Raw genomic sequence first — 25,790 nt, forward strand, 5'->3', positions numbered from 1 at the left:
CAGTTAAATGAGTTGCAATCCGAACTGGAGGTCCTAACGACGAGGGTTAATGAGGTAGAAGAACGAGTGAGTGACATAGAAGACAAGTTGATGTCAAGGAACGAGGCTGAGGAAAAAAGAGGAAAACAATTAAAAGATCATGAGGAAAGGTTAAGGGAAATAAATGGCAGCCTCAGAAGGAAAAATCTACGTTTAATTGGGGTTCTAGACGGCACTGAAAGGGACAGAGGATCAGAAAGTATATTTGAACAAATCATAGCTGAGAACTTCCCTAACCTGGGGAGGGAAACAGGCATTCAGATCCAGGAGATAGAGAGATCCTCCACCTAAAATCAATAAAACCGTTTAACATCCCAACATTTAATAGTGAAACTTGCAGATTCCAAAGATACAGACAAGATCCTTAAAGCATCAAGGGACAAGAAATCCCTAACCTTTATGGGGAGAAGTCTTAGGTTAACAGCAGACCTCTCCACAGAGACCTGGCAGGCCAGAAAGGGCTGGCAAGATATATTCAGGGTCCTAAATGAGAAGAACCTGCAGCCAAGAGTACTTTATCCAGCAAGGCTCTCATTCAGAATAGAAGGAGAGATAAAGAGCTTCCAAGATAGGCAGAAACTGAAAGAATATGTGACCACCAAAGCAGCTCTACAAGAAATATTAAGGGGGACTCTGTAAAAGAAAGAGGAAGTCCAAAGAAACAATCACAAAAACAGGGACTAAATAGGTATTATGATAACACTAAATTCCTATCTTTCAATAGTAACTGAATGTGAATGGGCTAAATGATCCCATTAAAAGGCACAGGGTTTCAGACTGGATAAAAAAGGAAGACCCATCTCTTTGCTGTCTACAAAGACTCATTTTAGACGTAAGGACTCCTACAGCCTGAAAATAAAAGGTTGGAGAACCATTTACCATTCAAATGGTCCTCAAAAGAAAGCAGGGGTAGCCATCCTTATATCAGATAAACTAAAATTTACCCCGAAGACTGTAGTGAGAGATGAAGAGGGACACTATATCATACTTAAAGGATCTATCCAACAAGAGGACTTAACAATCCTCAATATATATGCCCCAAATGTGGGAGCTGCCAAATATATCAATCAATTAATAACCAAAGTTAAGACATACTTAGATAATAATACACTTATACTTGGTGACTTCAATCTAGCGCTTTCTAACACTCGATAGGTCTTCTAAGCACAACATCTCCAAGGAAACGAGAGCTTTAAATGATACACTGGACCAGATGGATTTCACAGATGTCTACAGAACTTTACATCCAAACTCAACTGAATACACATTCTTCTCAAGTGCACATGGAACTTTCTCCAGAATAGACTACATACTGGGTCACAAATCGGGTCTGAACCGATACCAAAAGATTGGGATCGTCCCCTGCATATTCTCAGACCATAATGCCTTGAAATTAGAACTAAATCACAACAAGAAGTTTGGAAGGACTTCAAACACGTGGAGGTTAAGGACCATCCTGCTAAAAGATGAAAGGGTCAACCAAGAAATTAAGGAAGAATTAAAAAGATTCATGGAAACTAATGAGAATGAAGATACAACCGTTCAAAATCTTTGGGATGCAGCAAAAGCAGTCCTGAGGGGGAAATACATCACAATACAAGCATCCATTCAAAAACTGGAAAGAACTCAAATACAAAAGCTAACCTTACACATAAAGGAGCTAGAGAAAAAACAGCAAATAGATCCTACACCCAGCAGAAGAAGAGAGTTAATAAAGATTCGAGCAGAACTCAATGAAATCGAGACCAGAAGAACTGTGGAACAGATCAACAAAACCAGAGGTTGGTTCTTTGAAAGAATTAATAAGATAGATGAACCATTAGCCAGCCTTATTAAAAAGAAGAGAGAGAAGACTCAAATTAATAAAATCATGAATGAGAAAGGAGAGATCACTTACCAACGCCAAGAAAATACAAACGATTTTAAAAACATATTATGAACAGCTGTATGCCAATAAATTAGGCAATCTAGAAGAAATGGATGCATTTCTGGAAAGTCACAAACTACCAAAACTGGAACAGGAAGAAATAGAAAACCTGAAGAGGCCAATAACCAGGGAGGAAATTGAAGCAGTCATCAAAAACCTCCCAAGACACAAGAGTCCAGGGCCAGATGGCTTCCCAGGGGAATTCTATCAAACGTTTAAAGAAGAAATCATACCTATTCTACTACAGCTGTTTGGAAAGATAGAAAGAGATGGAGTACTTCCAAATTCATTCTATGAGGCCAGCATCACCTTAATTCCAAAACCATACAAAGACCCCACCAAAAAGGAAAATTATAGACCAGTATCCCTGATGAACACAGATGCAAAAATTCTCAACAAGATACTAGCCAGTAGGATCCAACAGTACATTAAGAAGATTATTCACCATGACCAAGTGGGATTAATCCCCGGGATGCAAGGCTGGTTCAACACTCGTAAAGCAGTCAATGTGATAGATCATATCAGCAAGAGAAAACAAGAACCATGTGATCCTCTCAATAGATGCAGAGAAAGCATTTGACAAAATACATCATCCATTCTTGATCAAAGCTCTTCAGAGTGTAGGGATAGAGGGAACATTCCTCAGCATCTCCAAAGCCATCTACAAAAATCCCACAGCAAATACCATTCTCAATGGGGAAGCACTGGGAGCCTTTCCCCTAAGATCAGGAACACGACAGAGGATGTCCATTCTCACCACTGCTATTCAACATAGTACTACAAGTGTTCACCTCAGCAATCAGGCAACAAAAAGAAAAGGCATGCAGATTGGCAAAGAAGTCAAATTCTCCATCTTTGCAGATGACATGATACTGTACATAGAAAACCCAAAAGCCTCCACCCAAAGATTGCTAGAACTCATACAGAAATTCGGGAGTGTGGCAGGATACAAAATCAATGCCCAGAAATCAATGGCATTTCTATACACTAACAATGAGACTGAAGAAGGAGAAATTAAGGAGTCAATCCCATTTACAATTGCACCCAAAAGCATAAGATACCTAGGAATAAACCTAACCAAAGAGGTAAAGGATCTATACTCTAAAAACTACAGAACACTTCTGAAAGAAATTTAGGAAGACACAAAGAGATGGAAAAATATTCCATGCTCATGGATTGTAAGAATTAATATAGTGAAAATGTCAATGTTACCCAGGGCAATTTACACATTTAATGCAATCCCTATCAAAATACCATGGACTTTCTTCAGAGAGCTGGAACAAATCATCTTAAGATTTGTGTGGAATCAAAAATAGCCAGGGGAATATTAAAAAAGAAAACCAGAGCTGGCATCACAATGCCAGCTTTCAGGTTGTACTACAAAGCTGTGGTCATCAAGACAGTGTGGTACTGGCACAAAAACAGACACATAGATCAGTGGAACAGAATAGAGAACTCAGAAGTGGACCCTCAACTTTATGGTCAACTAATACTCGACAAAGCAGGAAAGAATATCCACTGGAAAAAAGACAGTCTCTTCAATAAATGGTGCTGGGAAAATCGGAAAGCCACATGCAAAAGAATGAAACTAGACCGTTCTCTTACATTATATACAAAGATATACTCAAAATGGATGAAAGTTCTAAATGTGAAACAAGAATCCATCAAAATCCTAGAGGAGAACACAGGCAACACCCTTTTTGAACTTGGCCACAGCAACTTCTTGCAAGATAACATCCATGAAGGCAAGTGACACAAAAGCCAAAATGAATTATTGGGACTTCAAGATAAAAAGCTTCTGCACAGCAAAAGAAACAGTCAACAAAACTAAAAGACAACCTACAGAATGGGAGAAGATATTTGCAAATGACCTATCAGATGAAGGGCTAGTATCCAAGATCTATAAAGAACTTATTAAATTTAACAGCAAAGAAACAAACAGTCCAATCATGAAATGGGCAAAAGACTTGAACAGAAATTTCACAGAGGAACACACAGACATAGACATGGCCAACAAGCACATGAGAAAATCCTCTGCATCACTGGCCATCAGGGAAATAGAAATCAAAACCACAATGAGATACCACCTCACACCAGTGAGAATGGGGAAAATTTACAAGACAGGAAACAGCAAATGTTGGAGAGGATGTGGAAAAAGGGGAACCCTCTTGCACTATTGGTGGGAATGTGAGCTGGTACAGCCACTCTGGAAAACTGTGTGGAGGTTCCTCAAAGATTCAAAATAGATCTGCCCTACAACCAGCAATTGCACTGGTGGGGATTTACCCCAAAGATTCAGATGCAGTGAAACGGCAGGACACCTGCACTCTGATGTTTCTAGCAGCAATGTCCACAATAGCCAAAGTGTGGAAGGAGCTTCGGTGTCCATCGAAAGATGAATGGATAAAGAAGATGTGGTTTATGTATACAATGGAATATTACTCAGCAATTAGAAATGACAAATACCCACCATTTGCTTCAACGTAGATGGAACTGGAGGGTATTTTGCTGAGTGAAGTAAGTCGATTGGAGAAGGACAAACATCATATGGTCTCATTCATTTGGGGAATATAAAAATTAGTGAAAGGGAATAAAGGGGAAAGGAGAGAAAATGAATGAAAATATCAGTGAGGGTAACAAAGCATGAGAGACACCTAACTCTGGGAAACAAGCAAGGGGTAGTGGAAAGGGAGGTGGGCAGGGGGTTGAGGTGACTGGGTGACGGGCACTGAGGGGGACACTTGATGGGATGAGCACTGGGTGTTAACGCTATATGTTGGCAAATTGAACTCCAGTTAAAATTTTTTTAAAAAAATCCAGAGTATATGAAGAATTCCTACAACTCAACAACAAAAAGACAAGCAGCCGAATTAAAAAATGGATAAGAGACTTGACTAGACATTTCTCCATAGAAGATATAAAAATGCTCAGTAAACACATGAAAAAGATCATGAACAACATCATTCATCATTAAGAAATGCTACTCAAAACCATAGTGAGACAGCCCTTCACATCTACTAAGATGGCTATTATTTTTTTAAAACAGGAAAATAAATGTCAGTGAAGATGTGGAGAAATTGAAATTCTTGTATGTTGCTGGTGGGATTGTAAAATGGTGTCACTGCTGTAGAAAATAGTTTTTAGTGGTTCCTCAAAATGGACATAGACCAGCAATTCCACTTTCAGGTATATATCCAGTAATTGTGTGCAAGGTCTGGAACACATGCTTGTGTGTCATTGTTCATTACAGCATTCATTATTCACATAACCAAAAGGTGGAAACAGCCCCAGGGTTAGCCACAAATGAATTGTATAAACAAAATGCAATGTATATACGTATAATGGATTATTACTGACTTGTAAAAAGGAATGAAGTTCTCATACATGCTGCAACATAAATGAACTTTGAAAACATTATGCTAAGTGAAATAAACCAGACACAAAGGACAAATGCTACATAATTTCATTTCTTTGGAAATAGCTAGAATTGGCAAATTCATGGACATAAAGAGGGTTAGTAGCTACCAGTGGCTGGGAGAAAGAGGTTTGGGGAGTTACTGGTTAAGAGTTACAGAGTTTCTGTTTGGAGTGATTAAAAAAAAATTTTGGAAATAGTGTTAGTGTACAGCATTGTGTTAGTGCACGTTGTGTTAGTGCACAACATTGTGAATTTAATTAATGCCATAGATCTGTATACTTACAAATGCTTACGATGGCAGGCATTATGCTATAAATATATATATCACCACAATGTAGAAAATGGAAATAAATGGCTCTAGAATTTTAAAGTATCTTTGAATTGAGTCAGGTGATTCATAGTGCCTTTATAACAAACTTAGAGGAAAAATTATTATTTTAATGAGCAGGAACCAATATTACAGTGCTGTAAAAAGTCAAAACTTAAAATAAGATTTTAATTTAAATTTCATTAATGTTTGTGGTATGAATATCCATCCTATCTATGACTGTTTTTATTTCTGCTTTGTTTTTTATTTTTTTATTTTATTTTATTTTATTTTTCTGCTTTGTTTTTTAAATAGAATGTAAAGGAGATAAGGGAACTCCATGAACAGGCAAGAAAAAGAACAATTTTGATCTGTTCCTCAATCTCCACCCTTAAAGATACTTCTGCCCTTTATCTGATGATACCACACTTTATAGCCCTCCTCTAGACACAGTAGATTTCTCTGAAAGAGATCGATGAGTAGATTGGCATACTGGTAATCTGGTAGTTTGAATTAATGCAACAAATTAATAGCACTCTTCGTAGCACTAAAGGACATCTTATCTACGGAAGTAAGAACAAATATTTGCAAATTTTTTTTAGTTTTTAAGTGGTTTAATGTTAGTCTTTTCTATAGTAGTAAAATAAATGGATAATTAAAACTTACTCCTTTTATATCATTTTTGAAAAATGAACTAAGCTTATGTACAAATTATAGTGTTAGAAAAGTGAAGAATTTTGTGTTTATAAATGCAAAAGGTATTTATTTTGAAAGATTAGTGCTCTAGAGCTATTACAATAGTGTTTCCCTTTTAAAGCCTTTACACAGCTTCAGTGGTTCTGCATTGGCTAGGTTAGTCAGTGTGACAATTAAAATTGTTAGAAGTGCAAATAGCTAGTATTTGATTGCTTTTTAATGAGTAAATAGAAGATCTTTAAAATTTTGGTTGATCTAAATCTGCATTTATGGCTTAAAATCTTCAATTTTTAATGTACAGGAAATCACTTGTTAGGTTTTAGAATCTCTGCCTCTGAATAATTTTAAGTAGTTTCTTACCTGTAAAGATTTCAACTACAAATAGATTAACTGGTCTTTGGTGATAATATGGCTTAAACCCAAAGCCGAAGGGAAATAAATGATCCATAAGGTTATATGACCTGTTTGATTACAATTAAAATTTTTTGTTGTTTTATGACAAAAAATAAATTTTTTGAGTTTTATGTTTTTTTAATTTCATCTCATTCCCAAAAAGGTAGTCCAAAGAATGTGATGATTAAGAAGAAAATGTACCTGGATATTAAAGAGTAGATGGTTAAACAAAGGGTTCTGGAATTAGTTCTCCCACTTACCCTGAAAGCCTCCAGCAAATTATTTAGACTTGCTATGCCTGTTTGTCTTGCTGTAGAAAGATGACTGTGCTATGTTCCATAAGACATATTATGCAAAATAAATCTTAGCCAAAGATGAAAGCTATAAAGTATAATTATTAGATGGAAATTACACTTTTGTCTGGAGTAACACACGTTAATACAACTATTAAAAGTACCTTGATAGTACTTTTTATTTCTCCGTGTTCATTTATGTTATTTTGGTTGTTCCTCTCACCATTTTCCTTAAAGATAGAATCATCCTCATTTTACAGATGGTAAAATTAAGATTAGAAAGACTTAGAGGGCCAGTATCACATAAGCATTAAGTCATGAAAGCTAGTATTAGAGTCTTGGTCATACTGGCTCAAAATCAAATGACCTTTCTCTTCTACCACTAAGCTGCTACTGCATGTATATAATCTTAAACTGGTTTGATAACTTACTTCTGCTAGTAAATATATTCAAACTTTTATTGCAATATATGGGATACTTCTAAGTACAAATAGAATTGCACTTTGAAAGGTTCATTATCTAAATCTAATTTTATCTTCATAAAATTTTTTATTGCACCAAATAGTTGAATTTTGCTCTCTTTTGAGAAATGTCATCGTACTGACACATGGTTTTTTTCCCCCTAGTGCATAATAAAGACTGTAACGAAGTTATATTTGACTTACTATTTTAATATTTTAACTTTCAAAAAAAATATTTTAACTTTCACACTGGTATAAGAACAGTCCCCAGGAGGATAATGGAATATGTTTTGAAGATCATAGGTAACTTATTTTCTTCTGTCCTTGGGGGGCATATAGCAAAGAATAAGTCTCTGTGTATATTCTGCAAAAATGCAGTTGAGCTTTTAAAGAGTCAGCCACAGGGTCTTTAAAAAAGATTTTAAAAGAGTGATGATGCACAATGTCAATCTTTCTTTTTCTCATTAGGTTTTTTTTTTTTAATCCTATGTTCCATGTATGTCTGTGTTTTAGTAGGAAAAAGAAGTAATAGGAGAAGAAATAATAATGTTAAGAAGTAGCCATTTCATACCAAAAGCACATATGACACATATAAGGTAGTCATTTGCACCATTTCATGTGTTAGCTTTTAGTTAAAATTAGCTTTTCATTGTGCCTGGCCTAGAATTATTTTTTTATTATGACTTATTTGATATCAGACTTCTTGTTGTTTCTTTGTTTTGTTTGTTTCAGAAAAGGAAGTATTTCTTAAATGTAGCAGTGTTGTTGCTTCATTTTAATACTCTTATTTTCCACAGTTTTCTGGTTTTATAATCTTGTCTGAGGTCCAAAATTTTTTTGTTTGGGTTTGGTTCTATTTTAAGCCATCCAGTTTGTAGGTTTCTTAAAATTTGGTCTGAACTTTGTAAGTTCAGTACTTTCGATATTTTATTCTCTTAAGAAAATTTTTCTATCTTCATTCTTCATGAAATGAGATTGGCTAAATAGCATCTGTTTTCTATCCAAAGAACCTATGTTAAGCATCTACAAATAGGCCCCATGATGGCCACTGAGGGATCAATGCATATACAGGTAAGGCCTCCCTGTCCTTGTCCATTAAACTAAAAGGAAGTGTCCACTAAAAGGAAGTGTGCGTATAAACAAGAATAGACATTACAGCACAGAACAGTGATATGTTTGATGTGAGGTGCACAAAAGACAGATTGATCAGTCCTTCCAGCAAGGAAATGTGGAGATGAGAAGTCTGGAAAAATTTCACAGAGGAGATGGCTTCTGCTGAATAATCTTAAAAGATGAATCATGGTTTCTGGAAGGTTTAGTGTGTGACTCAGTACATAGTATTAAAGAAAGCATTGGCATTCCGTGTCTATTAGGCAATTTAAATAGTCCCTTGTGATTTATATGTAGGATGTGAAGGCAAACATTTTGAGAGATTAAGACTTGGAAGTTAGAAGAGATGAGATCTTGGAGGGCCTTGTGTGCTAGATTAAAGATTGTATTTTACCTTAGCCAGTAAGTATGCTGAGTTTTTACACAGGGCAATATTGCCTTTTTTAAATGCTTCCCATGCCTTATGTCATTTAATCCTCACAAACAAACCTCTGAGATAGGTCTTTTTTATAAATGATAAGACAAAGATTAGTTATTTTACTAAGGCCACACAGTTGCCAGATGTCTCGACCAGTTCTTTTGGACTCCAGCACTTGCACTTTAAACTGTTAATCTATATTGCTGCTCAGAAATTGGAGCACAGAATTGTATAAGCACTTAGGAGGTGAGGTGAGGTTCTAAAATGAAGACAAAAGTATGAGAGGGATTGAAAAGTTAGGATGTACTTTCTAGTTAATGAGGGCCAGAGAGAAAAAGAGCCTCAGACCTAGCATCTTTGGCATAGAAATGAATGAAATAACGTTTCAGGAGGTGTACTTTTGAGGAACCAGGTAGTGAGTTTGAGGTTTTGAAGGGACATCCAGATTGAGAGAATCAGTAGAAAATAGGAAATAAATATGTGAAGGTGAGCAGAGTAGTCTGAGCAGAAGGTAGACATTTGGGAGTTGGGAGCATGAAGGGATAGAGAGAGCCAGAGGGAGCTGGATTACAGGGAAGGAAGTAAAGGAGTGATAGAGTATGGTTGCTTGGGAGAACAGGAAGGGGTCAGAGTATGAGATGACCTACTACAGTCAGAGCACTGAGGTTGCATAATAGTAAATAATTGTAAATAAGTGAGAGAACTGGAAGAAAGGAGAAAAGTAGTCATAGAGAAAATACTATTTTAGATTCCAGGTGTAGAATCTGTTTCACATAAGATCTAGCAATGGGAGTGGTATGCCAAGATAGGGTATGGAGTTTGGTTGTGGAGGTCAGGAAGGCTAGACATGGTTGTCTACATAGATTTTTTTTTTTAAGATTTTATTTATTTGAGAGAGAGCACATGAATGGAGGGGAGGGGCAGAGGAAGAGAATCTTCAAGTAGATTCCCTGCTGAGCATAGAGCCTGACATAGGGCTTGATCTCAGGGCCCCGTGTTCATGACCTGAGCTGAAACCAAGAGTCAGACACTCGACCATCTGAGCCACGCAGGTGCTCCCTATATAGATGTTCAAAATCAGTCATGATGAAGTAGGAATTTGAATGAAAATGAAGACTATGAACCATAACTCCAAACTTTAGTCAGAAAGTTAAAATGAAGGCTGCTGGGTGGTTTAATCAGTTAGAGCCTGTGACTTAGATCTTGGGGCATGAGTTCAAGCCCCAGACTGGGGGGTAGAGTTTACTCAGGGGAAAAAAAAAAAGTTAAAATAACCACAGACGATTGCAGCAATCTTACAGGGGTGTGTATGTGTGTGGAAGTATATAGTGTGTATATATATTTGTTTATACTTGTATTTATATTTATGTATAGGTGGATAACAAGAACTTGAAAAAAAAGTAAAAGGCTTTTCCTTGAAGGGGAAAGTAATGATCCAAAAGTCACAATAGTACACTGTGGATTTATTCTGTGTTTCTGAACTCAGCAGAATGTTGGATTTAGGAGGTCGGCATCTACTTTAAAGGAATGCAGCAGAAATAGTGTTCTCAGGGGAAAGCCAGATTTCAGTTGAAGGAAGTAAGAGGTAGCCATCTGTGAGAGCTTGAGAATGAAGAGGAGTTTCGGGTAAGGTGGATTCTTGAGAGTGCAATGCAAAGCCATGGGAAGAGAATCTTTCTAGAAAGTAAAAAAATCACAAAGAAGGAGGTACATTCTTCTGGGTATTTTCTATAAGGAGGCAGTAACTAGAGAGTCTGGCATTTTTTTTAAGTTGAGATAGAATTAACTTATAATATTGTATTAGTTTCCAGTGGGCAATGATTGACTGTTTGTATATGTTGAGAAGTGATCACCCTAATAAGTATAGTTAATGTCTGTCCCCATACAAAGCTACAGGAAAAAATGGCTTTTCTTATGATGAGGACTTTAGGAGATTTGCATTCTTACTGGAGTCTTAAAGTGACAAGAATAAGAGAACTAGTAAATATTGACAACCTTTATAGTTTACACCCAATCAGCTAAGGTTTTCCCATTAGGACCACAAGCTTGATGAAGTTAGCAGCCTTTGTCAGGATTTAAATTAGATGTTTGAGAAATTATTAGATTTGCATTGAAATGTCCAAATGGGTTGTGAAAATTAAGGTGTAGTTACACCTTCTCCTGGCTTGTGTAATCTAGAGAAAATGTGGATTTGATTATCTGGAAATGAAAATGCATTAATTAATGCTTATATGGTTAGATGTAAGTAGGGAACTTTCCTTATTCATAACTTCATTTTTTTCCTGAGCACTCACTAGATATATTATGCTCTACAATCTTGGTTTTCTGCTAAATTTCTTTGATGGATGCTGAAACACTGCCTGCCACCTTGAAAATAGTAGATTGTGGGCAGCCCCAGAAGCGGTTTAGTACCGCCTTCAACCTGAGGTGTGGTCCTGGAGACCCGGGATCGAGTCCCACATTGGGCTCCCTTCATGGAGCCTGTTTGTCCCTCTGCCTGTGTCTCTGCCTCTCTCTCTCTCTCTCTCTGTGTGTGTCTCTCATGAATAAATAAATAAGGTTTATTTATTAAAAAAAAAAAAAAACAAACCATCAGGGGCTCCTGGGTGGCTCAGTTGGTTAACCCTGAGATCAAGCCCCATATTAGGCTCTGTGCTCAGCACGAAGTCTACTTGAAGATTCTCTCTGCCGCTTGCCCACCCACACATGATGTGTGCTCTCTCTCAAATAAATAAATCTTAAACAAGATGCTTTTTCTGACCCTACATAGCATCCTCAGTTCATTCCCCAGTCCCTAGTGTTGGAAAGGCATCTCAACTCAGACTATATTGTCTTCTGGTGTCTTAACGTTTGCTCTGCATTCCATGGGAGGCATTCTTGTACTTACCTATCCCCAAACAATTTGAGGGCAAAGTGTATATCAGGTTCAGGATTTTCTGGTTTCTAGCAAGTTCAAGTGTCCTCTCCTAATTGTTTCCTCCTTAGACCATTTTTTTCCTTTTCTTTACCACCTTCTCTGGTGCATGTTGACCACTTCCCTCAAAAGCTCTGGTTCCCTGACTCCAGAAGGAGCCACTTGGCTTATTTTCCAAAGCTTACAGTAACTCCCTTTTCTGTGTGATTTTTGTGTTCTCAGCTTTTCCCCTTGAATTTCAGTTTGCCATTCTAAGGACTTGAACTCTTTCTCTGTTTCCTTTGTCACAGAGAGATTATTTATGACCATTCATTCATGTTTATTAAGTGCCTACATATACCTGCAGTCGCACGTGTCTTACAGCATGCAGAGATTTTTATTCCGTAGACTAATGCAACTTGATAAATCCACAATAAGGAGGAGTTATTTTCCTAAAAGTTGCTACATGTGCTTTTTGTCACCTAAATAACTTAATTTCATACTTCATTAATTTAAACAGAGCAGCAATTGAAAACGCAAAAATAAAAACCAGAATGAAGTTTAAGTAACTTACAGATTTAATGCAGATGTTTCGTAGTGCTAATTGTTGTAATTTGACAGGTAAGCTGTAGAGGAGTAGCAGTAATCCTACAATACAGAAAGTTGTTCTTAAGTCTGAGGCTTGTAATTTTTCCTAGAGAAATTGAGGTTTCAGAGAAAACTAAAACAAAAAACAACTTTTAAAACTTTCAAAAAGAACAAGAGTGTATGTATGATGAATGTTTAAGTTTTGTTGAAAAATTGTTTGAAGTCATACACTGTTTCTTCCAAATGTTAGAAGGAAAGACCAAAACTTTTTCAGTATGGAATTGAAGCTAACTGAGGAAGGAACTTTTCACTTTAGTGATAGTTATTTGGAAAGGTTGATTTCAACTAGGATATACTCTGTATTGTTGTTTTACTAGTTGCTGACCTTCTCATTTTGTTGCTGTATCTAGGAGTCAGGCCGTGTTCACTCTTGGCTGTAGTAAAAGTATCAGGGCTAATATTTCCTATAGTGTCCCTGTTTTTGTCTCTCCAGTTGATTTTGGAGTTTCTTTAAAGACCCTTTATTCAATAATCAGAATTTAGCAGTTTTTCCCATTGTAATATCTCTTGTGGGTGTGGTGATAAGATTTGGAGGGAGAAGAGGCATTCTCTAATGCTGTGATTAGTTCTCAGTCTTTTGGTGGGACTTCACAAGTGCATCTTAGCTCTTCTTTGTCCCCCTCTTTAGGTGAGACAGGAAGGCTAGAGGACACTCGAGGACACTGGAGCTCAGTATTCCCATTCCCCCATGTCAGTTAGGCTCTGGTAAAACCCTTATGGTGGAACACTGGTAAAATAGTCTTCTTTGAAGACAGGCCATTGTCTGTCTGCGACAGCAGAATGCTCTGGGTGTATTTCAGAATGGCTACTTCTACTCCCAGGCTGAGGGGATACCAGAAGACTTCTCCAGTCTTCACCCTGACATCCTGGGTGGTAAAACTCAGAAAACTCCTCAAAGAGGAGTATCCCCCACGGCTGTGCCCCTAGGAACTTTATCTTGCAAGCTAGTTGATATTCATGTCTCACAGTTACCTTACCCTTGAGTTTTCCTGCCTTGCTGGCTGCAGCCATGGTTTCTGTTCTCAGGAAGCTGGGATTCTCTGTATTCACCTCTCTCCATTTTTCAGGGTGGACCTCAATTCTCTGATAAAACTAAGACTGGTTTTTGATTTTCCATTTGTGCATCTTTTTTCTTGTTGTCAGGATGGGACTGATGACTTTTTTATTTTTATTTTTTTGACTGGGTACAGTATACTTTATTGATGGTATATGACAAGGTAGGGCTCCCCAAGCCCTTCCTCTTCCTCGGGGTCTAGGATGTAAATTGAAGGTCAGGAGATTCTCAGTGTGTTGGGGCATTAAGTTGGGGCAGGAACTCCCCAGCAGCTGAGGGCCTCTCTCTTCCTCTTGTTCTTGCTGGGGCTGGTGGTCCAGGAGGCTCTTACTCCTTGGAGGCCATGTGGACCATGAGGTCCACCACCCAGTTGCTGTAGCCGAATTCATTGTCATACCAGGAAATGAGCTTGACGAAGTGGTCATTGAGGGCAATGCCAGCCCCGGCGTCAAAGGTAGAAGAGTGGGTGTCACTGTTGAAGTCACAGGAGACAACCTGGTCCTCAGTGTAGCCCAGGATGCCCTTGAGGGGGCCCTCCGATGCCTGCTTCACTACCTTCTTGATGTCATATTTGGCAGCATTCTCCAGGTGGCAGGTCAGATCCACAACTGACACGTTGGGGGTGGGGACACGGAAGGCCATGCCAGTGAGCTTCCCGTTCAGCTCAGGGATGACCTTGCCCACAGCCTTGGCGGCGCCAGAGGAAGCAGGGATGTTGTTCTGGGCAGCCCCTCGCCCGTCACGCCACAGCTTCCCAGAGGGGCTGTCCATGGTCTTCTGGGTGGCAGTGATGGCATGGACGGTGGTCATGAGGCCCTCCACGATGCTGAAGTGGTCATGGATGACTTTGGTGGCTAGAGGAGCCAAGCAGTTGGTGGTGCAGGAGGCATTGCTGACAATCTTGAGGGAGTTGTCATACTTCTCGTGCTTCACGCCTATCACAAACATGGGGGCATCGGCAGAAGGAGCAGAGATGATGACCCTTTTGGCCCCACCTTTCAAGTGAGCCCCAGCCTACTCCATGGTGGTGAAGACCCCAGTGGACTCCACAACATACTCAGCACCAGCATCACCCCATTTGATGTTGGCGGGATCTCACTCCTGGAAGATGGAGATGGACTTCACGTTGATGACAAGTTTCCCATTCTCAGCCTTGACCGTGCCGTGGAATTTGCCATGGGTAGAATCATACTGGAACATGTACACCATGTAGTTGAGATCGATGAAGGGGTCATTGATGGCGACAATATCCACTTTGCCAGAGTTAAAAGCAGCCCTGGTGACCAGGCACCCAATACGGCCAAATCTGTTCACTCCGACCTCACCATCATGTCTTGGGGATGCAGCTGGCACTGCACCAGAAGATGCGGCTGTCTGTCGAACGGGGAGGAGCAGAGAGTCGGGACTGATGACTTCTAAGCTCTTTACATGTTAGATTGGAAACTGGAAGTGATATCTCTCCCCATTTGGGATACTTTGTTTGCTTTTCATTTACCCAGGTTCCTGTAGTGGCCCCATGGTACTGAATTCAGCTTCACTGTGGTTCTCAGACTGTTTCTTCCTGTTACCGTACCAATGGTTTCTTTCAATAAAAGTTTCCACAGGCTTTTGTATAGTTCACCTCTCAGGTGCTTTTATCTGCAGACAGCTACTAAGCTCTGGAGCTGTGTGCACACATGAGTGTGTGGACTTTTAAGAGAGACTGAGAACAATTTTCAGTAATCACTTTGCCATTTTAATTTCCTTTTCTTAAACTTTCTCTTTCCCTCTTAGCACTCTCCCATGAATTCTAGTTTGTTTGTTTGTTTGTTTTAATTTTATTTATATATTTGCGTGAGAGAGAGAGAGAGTACAAGCAGGGGGAGGGGAAGCAGGCTCCCCACTGAGCATGAGCCTGATGCTCAATCCCAGGACCCTGGGGTCATGACCTGAACTGAAGGCAAATGCTTCACCGCCTGAGCCCCCCAGGTGCCTTCTATGAATTCCAGTGTTAGAACCCATATTTTAAGTGAGGATAATTTTGTTCAAGGATGTATCACATCATTATTCCTTTTCTCTAAATCTTTGGATTCCTTATATAATTTACATTGTAATTTTCAATATAGAAAGAAGAAAATCCTGTAGGGTTAGTTCTTTTTATACAGTAAGACACATAAAACATTACGAAATTATAATTCGCATGACTTCCATGTTACAGTCTTATTTTAAAAAATTGTCATTTGGTACATTCAGCAAAGTCACCTGATTTAAATTCTTTAAAAAGGACATATAAATTTAGTTGAAAAGAACGTCTTCAAATTTTGGCTGCTTTTTTCTTTGGGGAATGATGCCGAATTTGTGTTGTATAGTAATACAGTTTAAATCTCATTTAATCCACTTTACTTTGATATTTCTCTATATTTATCTACTATCCTATTAATATAAAGTATCTAGCCAAAAACATTGTGTTTATTATTTTTTCTAGTATTTTCTTATATATACTAACTCAGAAAAATTCCTTTCAGTCTCGTAGTGTGGACAAGCAACATGCTGTAATCAATTATGATGCCTCTGTGGATGAACATTTGGTGAAAGATTTGGGCAGCCTAAATGGGGTAAGTAAAAGATTTTCTTTTTTGTCTTATTGCAGTATTTTCTTAATATTGTAAGAAGATAGATCCAGCTACATTTCCTGTTTGTGCTCTGTTCCTTTTCTTTAGTTTGCATTTTACTTTTAAAGGCTTAGTAGGTACATAGTACTTTGGGGACCATACAGAAGAATATGAAACTAGCCCTTGTTCCCCAGAAACTAATAATAAATACAGGAATTCAGATGGTTATTGGTTGTTATTACCTGTAATGGTTAAAAAAATTTTTTTTTCTTTAAGGAGATGAGATGAAAGTTGACCTCACTGGATGCTTGAATTTATATGTGGAAAACAGTAGAAAGTCATGGCCGTTAATATGAGTAAAAGCACTCTTGGGAGATAAATATACAGAAACTTAGAAAATAAAGGTGAAAACATGGTTTGATGCCAGATGGTGGAGGACTTTCTATACTAGAGTAAAAAAGACGTGAAACACATTCATTTACCTTAAAAATGTAGCATGTGATTTTTCGTTACTGCTTTTTTGTATTCCTACTTCAGAGGTATTTTTGTGTTACTGCAGTGAGGTTTTTCCCTAATTCTTCATTTGGTCTTTCCACATTGTCAGAATATAAGGAGCCACAAAATAAGAGAATGCCAAAGTATTGAATAATTTATTTCTTCAATTTTCTTAATGGCCCTGCTAACATAAGCAAATGCAGCATTTTCCCATATATGAGATGTTGAAATTGTTAAAATGAATTTAACAGAAACTAAATGGATGCAAATGCTTCTTACTGCTATTGCTTTTCAAAGTATACATTAAACATTATATGGAAAAACATATGCAGAAATTTGGCAATTACTGTGAAACATTTTTTCTTCTTCTGAATTGGCCTGCTACTGAAAGACTGATATTTAATCTTTGAAATACTTTGTTGTTCTGTTAGTTTTTTTCAGGCCTTTATTTGTTTCTCATGGCACGCAGAATTAATACTTCAGGTATTAATACCAAACTTTTCCAGATTCCTGCTCCATCACACTTTCCCTTTCCGTACATCCCCAGTAGTGATTCTCCTGTTATCTGTCTCCTTCTCAAAATAATTTGTTAGATTTTCTTGAGCCTAGTGCTTCTCCCATCTGCCTTGTCATTTATAAAAGTTGTACTTAAATCCAAATTCCTTCCACATCTTCCTGAAGGGTAGGAACTAAGGAGAGGTATTTAGGAATATTAACTTGCTGATGTTGTTAACCTGTCGAGTGGATTAAAGCAGAAAGAGAGAAAGATTAGGTAGAAACCATTTTAACATGAGACCGGTAAGTAAGCTATTTTGAGTCCCAGCTTCTAATTTGCAGAATTACTTTCTTCCTTCTCCGCACCTGTAAACTTCTGTTTTAATCGTATTTTGGGATGCTTTGTCAGCCTTGTATTAGATCTACTTTTACTTACCTGTCACTGTACTGGATCCAGAACAGCTCATGAGCCTTTGTTTAGAGCTCTGTATGATGCATGAACACAGTAAATCTTTTTTTTTTTTTTACAGTAAATCTTTATTGAATGGAATTTAATTTTATTTTCTATATGTAAAAATTCATAGAGGAAAATTTAATCTATTTGCATATGTGGACTATTTTAACTAAAATGTTACATTCTGGTGTTAAGCCTAGAAATTTTCATCTTCACTACAGTGCTGTTTGTAGGTGTTTTTATGTTATTATCTTGGATAATAAGTACAAATTACATCACAGTGTTTTATTCTTTTAAAAGATTGTGATCAGATATAAAAGTTACTTGGTGTTATTAAAAAATCAGGTGAAATACCAACTTCCAAGTTTCTCTGGGTTCACCTCTCTCTTAATTTGATTATATTCAGTAGTTCTATGGAAGATAATTACTCCTAGAGAGCAACATTTGCAATCTGAACTCAAAATCGGGACCATGATTTGAATTTCTGTCTGTAATGTACCAGTGGTGTAACCAGGGAAAATCATGTACTCTCTGCAATGTAGTTTTCTCATACATCTTCACATTAGTTCCCAGAGTTGTGGGAAAATGTAAAGAGTTTGTTAATTTGAAGACTGAAAAATTCAGTTACCTTGCTTTAGATTTAAAATAATGAAATGACATTTCCTGCTCTGTAGTGTTAATGAGGATAACATGTGACAGTACATGTAGGTATGTGCCTGGTATGGAGCTTGAAATCTTCACATGAACGACAGATAGTTGTGCTGTTACCTAAATGATGGCCTAGGAAATATGCCAGGACAAAATTGTGAACTACCGACTGTCATGCACTTTATTCATAAGTAGACTATTACAACCTGTTTACTCTTAATATTCATATAATTCTAGAAATTTGAGCATCAAGTTAAAAGTAATTTTATTTTATTTTATTTTATTTTTTAAAGATTTTATTTATTTATTCATGAGAGACACAGAGAAAGGCAGAGAGAGGCAGAGACATAGGCAGACAGAGAAGCAGGCTCCATGCAGGGAGCCCGATGCAGGACTCCATCCTGGGACTTCAGGATTACACCCTGGACCAAAGACAGATCCAACCGCTGAGCCACCCAAGCGTCCCTAAAAGTAATAATTTTAGGAAGTAAGGGGACACAATGTGGTGGTTATGAGCCCAGCTTGAATTCTTTTTTTTTTTTTTTTTAATTTTTATTTATTTATGATAGTCACAGAAAGAGAGAGAGAGAGAGAGAGGCAGAGACACAGGCAGAGGGAGAAGCAGGCTCCATGCACCGGGAGCCTGATGTGGGATTCGATCCCGGGTCTCCAGGATCGCGCCCTGGGCCAAAGGCAGGCGCCAAACCGCTGCGCCACCCAGGGATCCCCCCAGCTTGAATTCTTACTGGTGATGTAACCATAGACAGGTACTTAATTTTTCTGTGCCTCAATTTTTTTCAGTGTTCGTAGCAAAATGATACTCCTCTCAGGTTGTTGTGAAGCTATAATGAGTTCATAATTGTAAATGATTAAAATGACACATAGTTAGCATTCAATAAGTGGTGGTGGTGGTATGTTAAGAAAAGCACTTAAATTTAGCACCCTGTGGCCTATATACTTTTCAATGAATCCACTGCTATATGTTTTTTTTAAAGCACTTACCAGCTAAACCCAACTTATAAATAACTCTGGCTGTGAGCACTTTCACTCCTCCCTTTTATCCCATCCTAAAATATGCTCCCAAGGGCCCTAGATCTCTACTAGATGTTATTGCTACCAGAAATGAGACTGCTCTGCTTGAGGAACCTGGAACTAGTTTTGTAGTTGATCTTATCATGGCCCATTTCCCTGCAAGCCCCTTGAAGCTTCTCTTTTTATGAAATCCCTTGTTTGCTGTCACTTATTCCTCCCTCCTTCCTCTACTGGAGCACTTGCCCCTCTGAGAGCCTCTGCCATATCACTCCTATCCCATTCCACCTCTGGCTTCTGTTACTAAGCTGGCCCCTTAGCTCACTGTGTTCCAGCTTTCTGTTCTAACCCCTTTTCACACTGGAGTTTCTGTCAGCATCAGATCAGTGTGGCATAGATCAGAGAAGGTCTAGGGAAAATGAGATGACTTTTGTCACTGGCAGTGTGATTGAGGAGGCTGTGCTCCTGGCCACTCACTGTGTTCAGATTAGAGCATTAATATAATACACAGTGGTTATATGGCTTTATAAATCAATTCTGCCGTTGTATGTAAATTAAATAAGATGTTTATCTAGTTTGTTTCACTTCTGTGACTTAGTGGTTCAGAAGAGGGAATTGGAAGAGCTGGCCTGGCTTAGGCACCCAGGCTTCCTTCAGATGGAGAGAACATGAGATTTGTAGCTAGAGAGACCTGGATTTGAATCCCATCAGTTCTACTTCTGAACTCTGAAATCTTGTTTGTTACTTTCTCGGTGCCTCATTGTCCTTACCTATTCTACCTGCAAGGCAGAGGTGTGATGAAACAATGTTGACATAGAAACAAAACCTATATTTCCCCATATTTAATTTATTAAAATGCTTCGTAATTGATTTTTTTTAGATTTATTTCAGGGAGAGAGAGAAAGAGCACAAGCAAGGTGAAGGGCAGAGGGAGAAGCTGGCTCTTCACTGAGCAGGGAGCCTGATGGGGGGCTCAGTCCTGGAACTCTGGGATCATGACCTGAGCCAAAGGCAGACACTCAACTGACTGAGCCACCCAGGCACCCCTATAATTGATTCATTTAAATGATTTGTCTTTTTTTTTTTTTTTTGGCCTGTTGCTCTTTGAAATTTTCTCTTATTATTTTAGAACTTCAGGAGAGTTTTTCCCATCAGATATTTTCACTTGTATTTCTGTGAGTTGAAACTTTGTATCTGATTCATATTTCCTAAGCCTTTTTAGACCTTAGGGAGTATTTCTGCCTGAAGTGCCAGTATGTTAAAATTATATGTTTCTTGAGTTTTGAAAATACCTACCTAATATATATGATAAACACACAGTAGGTGCTTAATTAATTAAGAAAGTTGAGCAGTATTAAGCTTTATGTGGATCTGATTGGTTATCTTAGGCCTTTTGAGTAAGAATGATATTTAGGTTGAGACAGTTTTAAGTGAAATTAGAACTGTGGCATACCTCTGACACAGTGTACCACATTGCTTGTCTTCTGCATAACAAACATCACTGAATTAATGTTTTCTTTTATTCTTCTCTTTTCCATAATTTTCCTCAATTCTTCTGTTTTGTAATAATACTTAGAATATTTTGGTAAACTGAAGGTGTAACTTTTAAAACACTCGAAAATGTTCATTTTGAAAAGGACTATGAAGTTTTTTTTTTTTAATTTTTTAAAATTTTTTTATTTTTTTATTTTTTATTTATGGTAGTCACACACAGAGAGAGAGAGAGAGGCAGAGACACAGGCAGAGGGAGAAGCAGGCTCCATGTACCGGGAGCCCGATGTGGGACTCGATCCCAGGTCTCCAGGATCGCGCCCTGGGCCAAAGGCAGGCACCAAACCGCTGTGCCACCCAGGGATCCCAGGACTATGAAGTTTATACATGCCTGAAGCCTTTGAATTTTCCTTGTATTAACACTTCAGCCTTTCTCTCAGGAATGTTGGAAGCTTGTGTTTAGGATTACTCATAAATCGTACTAAGGTCTGATGCCAAGTTTTAGCAGTATTCTGTTGTCTCCGTATATCTATGCCTGGAATTATGATCATAACTTCTTCTAATTTTTTCTGTAGATTTACAAACTGATATTCCATGACATATTACAAAGTGCCTGTTATGCATAGGAATTTGAGTATTTGACCATAACAACATAATTTCCTTATATATTTTACTATGTGTCATTCAGGACCCTTCTAAACTTCCTCATGATGGAGGGAGCTTTCCCAAACCAGGGTATCCTGGCCATCTCAAATCCAATAAAATATAAGATTTAAAAAATGGAACTCAAAAGGAAAAAGTAATTTTTAAAGTTTCAGCTGATCAGAAGAAAACCTGGATATTCATATATTTTCATTCTGGGCAATTAAGTATAACAGTATTCTGTGTTCTATGAATCTAGCAAATTCCAAGTCTTTAACTTCTAGTGTGCCAGGAAAAATAATCATCACCGTTTACTATCTGTGTCTAGTCGACTCTGTAAGTCTTTTTACAAATAGTTTGCAGAAGTAAGGATAAAAGGATAATGAAAAACAATAGAAATTTTAATAAAAAATTAATCCTGACAAACTCACATTTTCATTATTTTTATTTTGAAAAGTACATAATATATAAAATGGGTATGTTCATCGGTTGTCCAGGGATACCTGGGATATATATCCATTTTATAAACGTTTGTTTCAGATTTCAAGTACATAATAGATGTTCTAGCTTATTATTTCTGGTTCTTCTTACATTGTATTGTCAAAATGCATTATTTTAAAGACTTTGACAGCTTAAAATTTGATTAAGATGATAGCTATCTTCCATAACTGTAAAACATTTTTTAGTTTTAGCCTTATTAACAGAAGATTATTAGTAAGTTTATTTCTATTGATATCTTTCCTTCTAGTTACCTTTGTGTAGATATCTGCCTTGGGCATTTGTCCACTTAGAAACTTAGATAATTATTGAAAAACAAACATCAAAGACAAAAGAATGCTGTGAAAATTTAAAATATAGAATAATTCAATTTCTTATTGAGAAATAATTGCATGATTCTTCTTAGTGAAAGGCTAACTAAATGAAAAATACCCTATTTCCTTTTTCTCCTTGAAAACAATCTTCTTTTACTACTACTTACATTAGACAAAATTCATCTAGGATTAGCTTTATCTGAAGACTCATGGTCTGATATTCTGCTACATTATTATCAGTTTTATCACTATTAATATAGTCTAGAGTTCTGCTGTCTTTGTGTTCATCTTATAATTGTGAAATACCATCCTGTTTCTTCTCTTTGCCTTTATGGATTGTTAAGTGAGAAATTCTGAATCCTCAGTAGTGCTCTTTAGTAACTTATAAAAGAGAAGGACAAAGACAGTGTTGCCAGATGTGTATCACATTTTCTTGGAGAGATGATACAGTTTTGTAGGCAACACAGGAAATAAAGTGAAGGTCGAAGCAGCAGGAGTGGTTTACTACATTGTCCTTCTAGTCCTGGGCTTCCCACTACAGTAGCCACTAGCCCTTGAAAGCACTCAAAAGTGGCTAGTCAAAACAAAACAAAAAAAAGGGCAGAGCTGGTGGCTCAGTGGTTTAGTGCCACCTTCAGCCCAGGGCCTGATCCTGGAGACCCGGGATCGAGTCCTACATCAGGCTCCCTGCATGGAGCCTGCTTCTCCCTCTGCCTATGTCTCTGCCTCTCTCTCTCTCTCTGTGTCTCATGAATAAATAAAATCTTTAAAAAATTTTTTTAAAAACCATGAAATATCTTATTACTTTTTATATTGATTATTTGTTAAAATAGTACTATTTTGGATATATGGGTTAGGTTAAAATATAGTATTAAAATTATTTTCATCTTTTTTATTTTCTGTTTTATTGTGCCTACTAGAAAACTTAAGATTGGGACACCTGGGTGGCTCAGCGATTGAGCGTCTGCCTTCGGCTCAGGGTGTGATCCCAGGGTCCTGGGATCGAGTCCCACATCAGGCTCCCTGCGTGTGGAGCCTGCTTCTCCCTCTGTCTGAGTCTGCCTCTTTCTCTGGGTCTCTCATGAATAAATAAATAAAATCTTAAAAAAAAAAAAAAGAAAGAAAACTTAGGAGTATATGTGTGGTTTGCATTTGGGGTTTGCAGTGTATTTCTGTTGGATAGTAGGGTTTTAGGTAATTCCATTATTCTGTTTTCTTATTATTTTGGTCATATTTGGCACAGTTAGAAATCACTGATGAGTAGTGACAAAATGATGAGGGGATGATGAAATACCAGTGTTTTAAGAAGAAGGGAAAAGTAAGGTCAGTAAAATCCCATAGTGTATTAGAGTCATAAAAGGGTCAAAAGGACTCATGGCAATTGTAAAATAGAAAATACGAGTTTTATTCCATTTTTTAAAGTAAACTTTTTGTTCTTTGGAAGAATTCTAAGAATTAAAGAAATAAAATTATTATCAAGCCTCACAAATAGTTAGAATTGTCCAAAAAAACTAAAATTGAGTCCAGTGAATCCTGATGATCTATCAAGAGTTTAGTACTTTACCCTTTACAATTTGCTAGCTTCAAATTAGGAGCTTTTCTTAGCATCATTTTTGGGTGCCTGAATTTGTCTTGGCAGCATGGTAGACTTAGAGGGACTGCAATCTGGTTCTTTGTGTGTTACAGTAATTAATAAAAGGCTTGGTATGAAATCATTTATCAGCTTATAAGATGCATTGCACACATTTTATGATACACAAGCTGTGTTAGCCACCATATCTAATGTACTTTTAAGTATAATATGGTTTGAGTATTTGTGTGAAAGGTAATAATTAATATTCCATATATAACTTAACATCTTTTTATAACTTAACATCTTTTTCTCTCTTTGTAGACTTTTGTGAATGATGTAAGGATTCCAGAACAGACTTATATCACCTTGAAACTTGAAGATAAGCTGAGATTTGGTTATGATATCCTTGTATGATTTTGTGCATTTATTAAATTTATTCAAAAATCTTTTCTGGTGTAAATTAACATTTCTTGAGATGTAAAAATTTGTAGTGGAGGCATACTAGAAGTCTCTTTGCTCTCCCAAACTGAAATACATGTTTAAAAATAATACATACATATTTTCGGTCAGTTTGTCTATTCCTAAAAGTAATCCTAGAAAAGTTGATAGACTCAGCCTTCTTCCCCCCTTCCCGCCCCATTTACTTTCAGTAGAGATTTCCCTGAAGTGGTATTACATATATAATTTCGGTATAGGAGAATGTAACAGGGAGAGGACAGGGGATGTTTAATATTAGCCCAGACCAGGGATTTTGTTGTTATTGTTTGGATGGTCATGGCACAGATCGATCTCCTCAGAAGGGTGTAAGAACTTATCCCTACCCTTTTTTCCATTCATACCTTTACTCTGTTTTATGAGTTCTATCTCTATTACCTATTTAATTCAGATTTTCCTGTATCCTAAATCTGAGACCTGCACTCCCTGCTTAGGTTAATTATGCAGTTAGTGTGTATTTCAGGTTCTTTTGTTTAAAAATAGGATTCTAGGGGCATCTGGCTGGCGCAGTCAGTAGAGCATGCAACTCTTGATTTTGGAGTTGTTAGTTCGAGCCCCATGTTGGTTGTAGAGATTACTTAAAAATGTTAAAAAAAATAAATAAATAAAAATAGGATCCTAAGAACCGGACAAGGACATGACTTTGTCCTTCCTACAGTAGGGTAAAGAACCACTAGCAAAGAGAAGGGACAAAATTGATTGAAGAAGCATAAAACATTTCTGTTCATGCAAGGCAAAAAACTCTGTAGTAAAGGACTAAATTTTATTAAAATACAAATATTCCATATTATACTGAATGCTTTTCTTCTGTTTTCATTTTTTCAGTTACTACATTTATATGGATTTCAGTATTGAAGAATGTGTTAAATGTGTATTGGCAGCCTAGATGGACTTTATTACTGTAGCATAGAAAATGTAGTCTCAGTTATCTGGACTTGATGCTTAGATAAAGTAAATGTACTAACACTTTAAAATTGTTATTAAAGCATAACTGGTTTTTTTATTTAACTTAAAATTGGTGAAAAGTGTTTTTGTAGCATATCATATAAACCTTATACTTGTGGAGCGAAGGAACATGTGAAGAGTGAAGCCATTAAATATTAATACTTGTGAGTTGTATGTTTTAAATCCTTTTAGAGATACCAACCACATTAAATGACTACGAATGAACATTAAAGCTTTGATTCATGGGCCATTTTTCACCTAAGATGTTACATCAAACAGTAAATATAAATATATTTTGAATTTAATACATCCTTAAGCCATTTGACCATAGCTGTTTCAAAACATAAGAAAATAGTAAGAAATCTGAGTTTCAATAAACTCTCTACCATTTACTTTGAATTTGAAATCAAGAAGAAACTACTGAGAAGTAACTCTTGCTTTTACACTTTGTATAGTGATTTTT

General features: G+C 37.2%; 1 protein-coding gene and 1 pseudogene across 14 annotated transcripts in view; one reads left to right on the top strand and one right to left on the bottom strand.

Moving 5' to 3' along the window:
- Nucleotides 1–25,790, top strand: part of CEP170 (centrosomal protein 170) — a 129,727-nt gene that overhangs the window by 36,200 nt on the left and 67,737 nt on the right. For all 14 annotated transcript variants that reach the window (XM_041751085.1, XM_041751117.1, XM_041751104.1 and 11 more), the window contains 2 exons: nucleotides 16,162–16,251; nucleotides 24,209–24,287. In XM_041751085.1, the coding sequence (XP_041607019.1) occupies nucleotides 16,162–16,251; nucleotides 24,209–24,287 (169 nt within the window). The remainder of the gene's footprint in view (nucleotides 1–16,161; nucleotides 16,252–24,208; nucleotides 24,288–25,790) is intronic.
- LOC121488923 lies at nucleotides 13,714–15,010 on the bottom strand (annotated as a pseudogene).

This window comes from Vulpes lagopus, chromosome 1 (assembly GCF_018345385.1).
Source record: "Vulpes lagopus strain Blue_001 chromosome 1, ASM1834538v1, whole genome shotgun sequence".
NCBI lineage: Eukaryota > Metazoa > Chordata > Mammalia > Carnivora > Canidae > Vulpes > Vulpes lagopus.